Raw genomic sequence first — 11,828 nt, 5'->3', positions numbered from 1 at the left:
TAAGTCATCAAAACAGTTTATTACATCTCCTTCGGGCTTTTTCTGTGCAACAGAAGAATAACTGCCACTTGCCTTTTAAGTGGGATGCGACAATTCTTCATTCATCGGCAACAATCACAGGAGCAGCGGCGTGGGGTCCCCACCTCGAGGCGGGCGCTGCGGCAACCTCAGGAGCTGGCTGGAGAGCCCAGGAGCCCAGGGACAGACTGCTGACGAGCAGGTGGGACTGACTGTGGCGTGGGGCAACAGGAGCTCCGCTTGACAAACCCACCAGAGCAGGAGCCTAAACCTGCGGTGGGGTGGGGCGGAGGGCAGAGAGCAAAGTAAGGGGAAAGGTTAAAGTGACACTTGCTCGGTCTGCATGGAACGGAGACCATTCTTCGCCATAGACTAAGTCTCTCGGCTTCCTCTTGAAATAAAGGCTGATGGTGAGCGCTGGTCACAGGGCGGACTCAGCCTCTCTGGAGACACAGGACCCTCTCTCACATCCAGACAACTTTCAACAATCTCTCGTGTAAACAGCATAGTGCACGGGTCCTCTTAGATTCCTTACAGGAGCCTATGCTAGTTGTGGGACTCCCTGAGAACTAGATTTCACCATAATATTTACTATCTGCAGGCCTTGAACAAATACATAATGGCACAAAAATCATCTCCCTATTAGGGGAACATTTGGCCACTTCAATACATTCCACACGATCCTCCTAGGGTCTGAGCTGTTGGACTAAAACAGCCACTCAAGCCAAATCCTGACGTGACCACGTGATTTCCAGCCTTCGTTTGACCTCTCAAGCATGACCAACAATCTCCCAAGTATTAAGAAATTCTGCTTTTAGGAAATTAATTTTGTTCTGTTTAACTGAACTAAAACACCAGAGGGTGTTTGAGAGCTGAAAATGTCTTGCTCAAATAGCCTCTGTCACCACCAATGAGATGCTGTATTGGTCGACCAGTTGAGTCATTTTTAACTTTAATGGTGATTATGTGTGTGTATCTCCTTGTCCTACAAGCACTAAGCAACAGAGAACATATGCAGAGCTGTGGAAATCACTCTGCACTGAATAGACAGAAAGAGATTGACAGCATCACACTGGGCAGCTGGTACCCACCTGGTCCTCAGCATTCTGAACTCTGAAGAAGATGCTACTTTGCAGCCTCAAAGAAACATGTAAGTACGGTAGAGTGAAATACTTAAACAAGAATTATTCAACAGACAACATGTTCGCACTAAATAAGTAAGGTTATATTTAGGGTTTAAACTAGTCCCTGAATATCCTTAGTAAGATGCTGGGGGGAAAAACAGGGTTAATGAGAACTTAAACTTTCCACTGAAACCTGCAGAAGGTCAAATAAAATGAGAACTCAACTCTGGAGTAACATCTTCTTGCTGGAACCTGAACGGGGTGGTAGTGATTCTCAAGTTTAATATATTACATGTAACACTAGAAAAATAAGGTGAAGTTTTAAGGAACATTCATTATTGTTAAAATGTCTGAGTTTTACTATTCCAGCCCTTTACTATTTTTTCTGACAATAAAACACACTGGAGCAAAAGCCCAGGAAAGTACAACGAAGAGGTATATGAACTGACAAACAAGTGCTGCAATATGCCACGGGCACTTCACTTGCAACAAGTTTGAAAAAGCTTGTAGATTCCCACGAAAAAGCTGCTTCCGATGTTTGTAACAGGAAGCAGTGGTAAGTAACCTCTCTAACCACATTCACTGGCCGCTATTGCATTTCTCCCACTGCTTTTGCTGTGTGCAGATGATTACTGAGAAGAGCGCAAGGAAAGGCCCTGCTTGCTTCAGACGGATTTTTTCTTTTTTTTTTAACCAATGAGGGGATGCTATACCCCGGTATCAGTGCTTCGTGGCTGAAAACCCTCCCTCCGAAGGCTGCCCATGTCGAAGCGGGTAGAGACTTCACAGCGTACTAACAAAGTATCATCCTTAATGAAGGTTCTTTGTCTTAGAGCTTCCAGATGCATGAAAGTCACATAGCCAAAACCTTTTGGATTCCGTGGGATTGTGGGTCTCTGGAAGGCAAGCAGCTCTGGTTTGGCATCCATTATCTCTTCATGGTTTTGCCTTATGGGTGCTTCGGACTGATCAAGAATCGTAAGGCGTATTGTACCCTGGAAGGGCCAAGGGAGGTGGCTGTCATACTCTCCTTGCATCGTGTGGACAAAGAGGGATATATAGTTTGCACAGCGCTGAGCGGTGGGTAACTGGAGGTGCAGGCGCATGCACAGTTTGTATCCAGGTTTGCCTGTGTAGAATCCAGGGCTATGAATGACAACGGGCTTCTCCTCTTCTTGAGATTTTAAGTGCATCCCAAAGTTGCCAATCTTCCAGATATAAATGCCATTGCATTGCTGTGCTTCTATTTCAGCAACTTTGTCCTCAAGGGTTCGAATAGTTCGTTTGAGCTCACTTACATATATGCTCTGAGTTTCCATTTTCGCTGTCAGCTCCCGGATTTGATGGTCTTGTCTTACAAGGCGACCCTCTAACTGCTGAATGGTTTCTTGGAAATTCCGGACCTCTGGGTAACACCCAGAGGACACCCGGGACAGAGGGGCAGGATCATATGGGAGCATGTCCCGTTGAGGTGCGGGAGCTAAGGCAAGGCTTAAACTCTGGACAGCCTGGGCCAACATTCTCATGTGCGACTGGGTGTTCTCTTGCAGGTGGCGTGCCAAGTGATTCCTCTGCATCTAAAAAACCACGAACAAGCCTTACGTCGGGAATAGGCACTGTGAGGCGGAGGAAGGGATCTAGCCAAACCACCTAAAAGGTCTTGAAGTAATGTCACCACTTCCCTCAGTCCCCTACAACCTTCTTTGTCTTCATCAGACTCCCAGCCCAGTGAGACGATCTTGCCCCTCCATGCACAGAAAAATGGAGGCTGCCTGCTGAAGTCTCTCCACCTGCCCTCAGACACGGGTCCCTCCCACCAAGGAGAGCAGCAGGATCTAGCCCAGCCCCTCTTCTGCCTCGGACATGACCCTCCTCCTATCCGAGATTAGCGCCTCACCAGCCCTGCCTGGCACCCATGCTCCTCAGCACCTCGGCCATTCTGCTCCACTATCCCCTTCCTCCTTTCTCCTCAAACATTCTCTCCGCCAACTCTGCCCCCTAGAATATAATTATTAAAGTCTTTCTCTTTAAAAAAAAAAAAAAAAAGCAAACCTCTCTATTCATCTGGGTCTCCCTCTAGCTAACACTGTTTTCTCCCTTTTCCATTTATAACCAAAAGTAGTCCACGTGCACTTCCCAACTCCTCCTTTACAAATCTGCTGTGAAATGAAACCTCTCCTGTCTTATACTTTTAAGGTCATTGGGAACATTCTCATTGTTATATGAAAAAAAATATTCATGATACAACAATTTTTATTGTAAGGGTAATTCACGTATATTACAGAAAAACAGAAAATATAGATGATCAAAAAGAAAATGTTGGGCCAGCCTCGTAGCTGAGTGGTTAAGTTCACGCGCTCCGATGCAGGCGGCCCAGTGTTTCATTGGTTCGGATCCTGGGCATGGACGTGGCACTGCTCATCCAACCACGCTGACGTGGCGTCCTACCTGCCACAACTAGAAGGACCCACAACTAAGAATATACAACTATGTACCGGGGGGCTTTGGGGAGGAAAAGGAAATAAATAAAATCTTTAAAGGAAAAAACAGAAAAAAGAAAATGTTACCTATTATCTCACCTAACTACCATGAACATTTTGATGCATTTCCTTCAAGTCTTTTTCCTCTATGCATACAAACCACAGAGAATTTCCCCACAAAATGTAATTATACTATATACTATTTGCTCATTTTATTTTCAAAATTATTAAAGGCATGCTTATTCTAAAAGAAGTGAGGTTTAAAAAGCATAACGGAAGGGGCCAGCCTGGTGGCATGGTGGTTGGGTTCGCATGCTCCACTTTGGTGGCCCGGGTTCCTGGGTTTGGAGCCTGGGCATGGACCTACACACTGCTCACCAAGTCATGCTGTGGTGGCGTCCCACATACAAAATAGGGGAAGCCTGGCACAGACGTTAGCTCAGCGACAGTCTTCCTCACCAAAAAAAAAAAAAAAAAAAAAAAAAGCCCAATGGAAAAGCAAAAGTGTACCTGCACTCTCTAGAAAGGACGACTTATCATAAATAGTGATCCACTTCTGACATTTCACACAACTGATCACTAGTGTTGAAACTAATTTTGGAGACCAGAACAATCCTTCTCCTTGCCTGCTTCACAGTCCCTGGACGGCTGTTCCTGGCTCCTTTCCTGGTGCACACTTGCTCTACATGACCTCAGCTGCACCTGCCATCACCATCACGAACTACTTCCCAAATCCATATTCCGAATCCCAATTTCCCTTCAGTGCTTACGACCACATATATGACACCTGTCAGCCGTCTCTAGGCCCACCGGTGTTCTCCACTAGACTGGCTGACTGAATCTTCTTGATCTATATTGAAGAATTAAAAGAAAAAAAAACCCTTACCTTTTCGTGGCAACCAAAAGTATTGAACGTGCATGGAATTGGGGCTGTAGGACAGTCTAGATCATAATGATTAGGCATCTGAAAACCAAAACAAAAGTCGAAAAATGTTTCTCCTTGCGTATATTCTAGTTTGATGACATTACACTTGAAATGAAGATTTACATTCATCTAAACAAAACCACGCATCGTCTACGCCTGCTTTTGTGTCAGAGCGGCAGATGTGAGTAGATGCAACAGAAAGCGTGAAGCTCACAAGGATTAAAGTAATATTTATTTGCACGAGTCAGAGAGAAAGGAAATGTCAACATCGCATACCATCCCCCAAATCACTCAGGATTCACTTCAAGAAAATAAATTTGTTCCTGTTGCTGGGAACTGGCACCCTCTACTGGCACTTTAAAGAAAAAGCACCTTATGATGTCAACCACAACTGCAAACTGACCAAGACAGTCCCCGGGGTTCAAGCCATTTAACAGGCACCCGTCCACTGCGTGCATGAAAGCCACTACCTGCATTCAGTACTCCCCTCATGACCGCCTTTCATAAATCGTCTTACTTTTTGTTAACATGGGCATGTTCTGGTTATAATGTTTTGGCTCAGATGTTAGAAGGCATTTTAAGCACATAATTAAAAGTTCTAAAGAAAGTCTCAGCCTTTGATCTGGGGACTCGAAAGCACATTCTTTAAGGCGAGGTCCATTACACAGAATTGTATTCTTTGCAAGCGGTACCAAATTCCCTTCAGAAATTTAATTTGCTTATAGTTATAGATATTTTAAGCAGAAACAACAATGGAGACCATTTAATTCAACCCTTCATTTCACATACTCCAGAACACCGGTGAGCAAAATTTTATGTAAAGGGTCAGAGAGCAAATATTTTTAGCTTTGTAGGCCCCACGGTCTCTGTCCCAAGTACTAACTCAACCACTGTGGTACACAACCAGCATATGTAACACACAGACACATGGGCATGGCTGTGTTCCAGTAACCCTTCTTTACAAAGACAGGCCAGCTTTGGCTGGCAGGCAGCTTTGCTGATCCCTGATCTAGAATGTCAACTTTCTTGCCAGAGATCACCGGGCAAGTTAGTGGCACATCCAGATGTCCAAATCTAGGCCTTCTGACTCTTAACCTAGGGTTTTTTCCTACATTAAGTTTGATTTTTGCTAGGTTTTAGATGTGCTGCATGGTTTCCTTTAAATATTAAAACAGAGCAAAAAGGAAAACCAGGGAGGTGAGACTTCATATGCAAAAAGAAGTTTAACACCTTCAAATTAAGGCTTTATTGGAAAAAACTAAAGGACTCTGTTAACAGACAAATGGAAAAGTTTAGTCAAGTGACAGGTTTTGCTGGCTTCTACTCAGTAAGGTAATCAATTATGATCTCTGGGTTTGCAGATTTCATGGGTATATAAATATTTAGTGACTAATATTCAGATTTTGTGGGTAAACTCCCCAAATGTCAGGAGATAGCAATCAGATGGAATTTTCCTTTGTCTATTAATAATAAAAATGTAAGTTTTCTATTATAACTACTACTTCTGATAGTGCCCCACCAGTGGTCTGAGGACAAGTGCAGAGAGGGGCTACAGTCCCCGAAATGGCACAATCTTCCATGCGTCCCAGGGGCCACGGCTGCAAAGAACATTCTGCCGCCCAACAGACTTGCTGTCCTTCGATCTCATCGTTCTCTCTCTCTCAGCTGCTCTCTGGATACCCAACAACCTTATTTCACAGTGTGTAAATACCCATTTCTTCAAGTTTTTCTTTTTTCTTTCAATGTGGATTTTTGATTACTTTTATCTTAAAATTACCTGGTTTCGTGCGGAACTTTTATGAATATACATAAACATGAATATTATGTTAATGACTTACAAATTTTAGGTACTCAGAGAGGGCTGAGGATTTTTTTCTTTCTGAAAGTATTATTTTAATTTATATGAAAAATTTTCACCGAGTTCTAATACTTCTTCAACCTGCATTCATTTTGCCTTACTGATCTAAATGTTCAACTAAAAACTTAACTCACTTCTTTAATTTATGGAAATATTAATTTATGAAAGGAAATCCTTTATACCTGTTCTCTGATGAGCATGGTATTGCAATATTCACAGATGACATTTGCCAAAGGACAGTTCTGGTCATGGATCTAAATTTTATTAGAGAAACATAAGGAAAGCATGAGAAAATCTGAAAAAGTAAAAACAACCTATTTTTATAAAACATATTTTTCTCACTATGAACAAATTAAGGACATTGATGTGCGTAAAACAAAAATGTGAGAATACTACATGAAGGTTATTTCCTCTCCGGTTGCCAGTGTAATAATGTGATTCATCTCTTCTTCCAGCTCTTTAAATGAATATGGTTGTAAAAGATTCAAAAGAGAATCTTTTAAATCCCTTCTTTTAACCTGAGGCAGAGCATCTGTGGCTGGTTTGGACATCATCCGCCAATACTACTCTTCTCCAAAGGCTCTTCCAACCATTCGCAGCAGCACCATGATGATTCAATTAGCACTCCCATCGGGAGGGTTAAAGAAGGGAAGAATCTTAGGGCAGGAGGCTCGGTGCTCAGGTCCTCTGAGGCCCTGGAAGGGTGAGCCTCGTTTTCTAGAACACAACGAATTTAAGAAATAACAAACCTTCCAGGTTAAGTCCATTTAATTTACTCAGGTTTAGGAAGACATCAATTTGCTCTAATTATGCCTCAGAATTTTCTCCATTTTAGCAAGTTAGTTGACTTTTTTTTTAATATTTCATGAACTTAATGAGTATAATATGCTCAATCTCATAAGAAGGTAGGGAAAATTATCAAGGTGAATTTATAAGAAATAAAGTTTAAGGAAGTATCTTAACAGCTATAAAAGAACATAAATTACACGGAGGTTATTTTAGTAAAGAGGATATAGGATGGGGATCCAGGACAAGGATCTCAGTGCTACCTTCGCCATTGACAATATTAATATAAAATTACTTAACCTCTCTACAGCTCAGATTCCGAATGGAAAAACTTTTCTATCAACATGATGCTGTCAGGTTCCATCAAGTTTCTTTTTAAAGATAAACGTTTCAGTTGAAGTATAATATAGGTACAGAAAAGTGAATTCATTATATGTGTATAGCTCCATGAATTACCACCAAAGGAACACACTTTGTGGGTTTTAATTTATTCTCCATAAACGTTTTACCAACCCATTCTCTGTTTCAAAGGGAAAAGTACAAGCCTCATACAGTAGTCATTCTACCTGTTTCTCTCTCCTCCGAGACTGGTCACTAAAACATCACACAGGAAAGCAGACCAGCATATGTCTTTCCCGGAAGCTTTTGTTACTTGCAGATCTACTAGAGTGGTAAGTACTATAAACAATGTTTTCTAAGAAAGACATGCAAATAGAAACCCTACAGTTATTTACTAAAATGATTTATTGAACTTTCTTTCTTAAAAATCTCCCCACAACTGATAATATAGACTAAGAATCGGAGTACCATTCTCATCTGCTGCTAACCCCTCAAATATACAATAAAAACATTTTTAGTACTGGAATTAACAAATCCAAGTTAGTACATGCCTCTTTATCTTCAAATGCCATCGATACAGCACAGTTTACACAAGAAACCTGTCTCCTTGGACACTCCTTGAGCATGTGAATATTAAGTTGGCATTTTTGGAAGGGATGCTGGCACTGGGGACAATTCATAAGAGCAAATTCACAATGTGCTTGATGATCCTATAATAAGGAAAAAATAATCAATGAGTATTTTCCAATCCTTAAGAACTATCCTAAATATTATCTCTTCTAAGAATATACTCCTCTCTTTATGAAACTGGCTACCTAACCTACTTTGTCTAGTACATACCACTGAAGCACAATATGAAGGCCTTAATGAATTTTTTCAAATAATGGCTGAGAACTGCAAGTTTATAGAAAGAATGTGAATTCTCAAGTTCATGTATCCAATTAGGGAAGAGAGTTGGAAAGAAGTTAGGTTTTCTGACTATCAATTTTGTACTGTTAAAAAGGCCACTCTTTCAAAAGGAGCTAAGTAAAGGTGGTAAGTTGCAAATATGTTTTAGATACTTAATTTAAAATAGAAAATAAACAGAGTTAATTTCTCATCAAACCACCACACTAAGAATTGATTTAATTTAAAAGCTAATTATTTTATCTGATTGCTTCAGTTAATCTCAAGCTACAGGACAACTCCATTTAATGCGTAATAAAATGCACAATTTAGAAAAACAGAGAGAAAGTATGATGAGATTACTAAGACGATGGCTACGTGGGGTTTGTTGCTTATTTCAAAATGAAAGAATTATGCTATGGGTTTAAAATGCAACAGTTGTATTTAAAATGCTCTTCAGTTTTACTGCAGATAATGTTCACCCAAAAAACTTGCAGAAGAATACTGACTTCTTTTTTATTATCACTGGGGCAAAGCAAGAGCAGATGAAATAAGAAATTTCTGAGGGCTGGCCTGGTGGCGCAGTAGTTAACTGCACATGTTCCGCTTTGGTGGCCCAGGGTTCGCAGGTTCTGATCCTGGGTGCGGACATGGCACCGGTTTGGCAAGCCATGCTGTGGTACACATCCCATATATAAAGTAGAGGAAGATGGGCATGCATGTTAGCTCAGGGCCAGTCTTTCTGAACAAAAAGAGGAGGATTGGTGTCAGATGTTAGCTCAAGGCTAATCTTCCTCCAAAAAAAAAAAAGAGAGAGAAATTTCTGGTTTCTACTTACAGTAGGCCCACAGTGGATGCCTGAAACTGCAGACAGTACACGCCTTATATACACTATGTTTTTTCCTATGCATACAGACCTATGATAGAGTTTACTCTATAAATTAGGCACAGTAAGAGATTAACAACAATAACTAATAATAAAACAGAACAATTAAAACAATATACTACAAAAGTTACTGTGGATCTTAGCAACCTCAGCACAGGATTTGTTTTCTTTTCTTATTAAGTCAAGAACTTGCACATCTTCACTTTAAGGAAGGACTTTACAGCTTCTCTTTGGCATATCTGAATTGCCAGAATGAGTACTCTCGCGCTTTGGGGCCATTATTAAATAAAATAAGGGTTACCTGAACACGCACACTGCGAAACTGAGACTGTCCATCTGCTAACCCAGATGGCTACTAAATGACTAACGGGCGGGTAGCACATACAGTGTGGACACACTGGACAAAGCAATGATTCACGTCTCCTGAGAGACGAAGCAGGATGGTACAAGATTTCATCAGGCTACTGAGAACAATGCACAATTTAAAACTTAGGAATTATTTCTGGAATTTTCCATTTAATATTTTTGCATCGAGGTTGACCACAGGTAACTGAAACCATGGAATGTGAAACCACAGACAAGGGGGGATTATTGTATATTTATATTCAGTAATGAAAGGGTTGGTGTTAACTCAGCAAGAACTTATTAATCAATTATAACATTCCAGGCACTGGCAAAACACAGAGGGCACAGCAAAGTCCCTATTCTCAGGAGCTGCCTTGCATATACGCTAACGGCTAGAAAATAATTTTGATACCTCAAGATGCCTCAGTTCCATCTTGTGCAAACAACCTCCATTTGGACATTTCACCATCAGAGAAAGAATCTCTCGTTTTGCAAAATTGTCAGGAAATAGTTGATTTTCCAGCAGTATTTCATTGTCGACTGGACATTTGTGACCTGCATCCCTAGAAGACACAGACAGGACTCATACATTTAGTAGACAAACACCAGAGAACACAAAGAGCTTCCCTGCACCACACAGAAATCCTCCATTCATTGTTCCCTATGGAAAAGAATTTAACACATCATATTGCATAATATCAACAAAATATCCTTTTTTTTTTTTTTAAAGATTGGCACCTGAGCTAACCACCTGCCAGTCTCTTTTTTTTTTTCCCCTGCTTTTTCTCCCCAAATCCCTCCCCAATAGATAGTTGCATACTTTTAGCTGTGGGTCTTTCTAGTTGTGGCGTGTGGGATGCCGCCTCAACGTGGCCTGATGAGCGGTGCCATGTCCGGGCCCAGGATCCAAACCCGCGAAATCCTGAGCCACCGAAGCAGAGCGCGTGAACTTAACCACTCGGCCACGGGGCCGGCCCCCTAAATTGTCCTTTTAATGAACAGTTTATGAACTGTTCTTTTAAGAAGTGAATACAACTAGCACCATATTGGTTACCTATCAAACACTACGGGATTTTAGATTGTGGGATAGATTCCAACCAAAAAATGAAAAAAATTAATTGAATAAAATCATATTTTGATCGGCATAAAATGAAGTGAAGGTTAAAGACGGGAACGATGGCAGTCTGGCAGGCCTCTGCTCTGTCAGCAGCTGCACAACATACTAGTGAGATGGAACTAGAAACACTGCTCATAAAACTAATAACAAGTCTGCAGTGCATGGCTCAGTCATACGGAAAAATTAAACCAATTAGCAGTTCCCCTACGAGGCCACATTTTAAGGTTTACTCTGAATAGTCATTACAACACTCTGGCTCAGGGGCAACACAAGGGTTCCTCTATTTTTATGTCTAGAGTGCAGTCGAGCGGGGAGTTAGAGGCCCTCCATGCCCTGCTTCCCAGTGGTTCATTCTGTCTATGATGGGAAAAACTATGCCCAGGAAGCTTGGGTGTCTGTCATTCCCCTTTAATATTTTGGGATGTCTCAATCTTCACTCACAAAACATGGCAGGTCAGGCCAGCTACAGGGGCATACAGGGGACGTGCTGAGCACGTCCTATGTGTAAACCAATGGTGCTATTGCTGCCGCAGGTAAAAAGTGCCGGAAAATGGGGTCTGCTGTCAAACGTCTTAGCACTAATAAAGGTGAGACACATAATCAATCTTTATGGGGCCTCTCAGACTGCATAATGTTATTATTAAGCTGTCAGATATCTTCTGAGAAGCACAGAAAGCCATAAACAAATTTATTGAAATATATACCCAAAACCTATGACATGGCTGTCTAAGAGAAAATAAGAAAAACCTTACACAAAGTAAGTGGAAACCATTATCTACTCCAAAAGAAAATGGAATTGGATTGAAATGCATTTTAATTCTCTGAATGACTAAAATAGATGAGAAAATTCAGACCCGTTCCTTTAAGAACATTAGAGTTATATTAAGTGATCGTTTCTAGCTTAGAGGGAGATAGGAAAAAAAAAAGCCTCAGACTTCCTTTTGTGGGTTTTACTTCCTTTTCAGATCACTGTCCCACTACTTTCATGAATGTCTTGCTATTAAAAACTGCTAACAATTAGCTGTCTCCCTGGGCATGGGTGATACTTGGGAAAATACTGTACAT

At 41.2% G+C, this 11,828-nt stretch overlaps 1 protein-coding gene across 1 annotated transcript in view; it reads right to left on the bottom strand.

The window, feature by feature from the left end:
• The window catches only part of TRAF6 (TNF receptor associated factor 6), a 31,101-nt gene continuing 19,273 nt past the window's right edge, over window positions 1–11,828 (bottom strand). Inside the window, exons 3-7 of the mRNA XM_046643101.1 lie at window positions 10,059–10,209; window positions 8,082–8,240; window positions 6,588–6,659; window positions 4,509–4,586; window positions 1–2,719 (exon numbers count right to left, since the gene is read on the bottom strand). Of these exons, the coding sequence (XP_046499057.1) occupies window positions 1,850–2,719; window positions 4,509–4,586; window positions 6,588–6,659; window positions 8,082–8,240; window positions 10,059–10,209 (1,330 nt within the window). The 3' untranslated portion in view covers window positions 1–1,849. The remainder of the gene's footprint in view (window positions 2,720–4,508; window positions 4,587–6,587; window positions 6,660–8,081; window positions 8,241–10,058; window positions 10,210–11,828) is intronic.

Source organism: Equus quagga, chromosome 17 (assembly GCF_021613505.1).
Source record: "Equus quagga isolate Etosha38 chromosome 17, UCLA_HA_Equagga_1.0, whole genome shotgun sequence".
NCBI lineage: Eukaryota > Metazoa > Chordata > Mammalia > Perissodactyla > Equidae > Equus > Equus quagga.
This window is presented reverse-complemented; position numbering and strand designations above follow the sequence as displayed.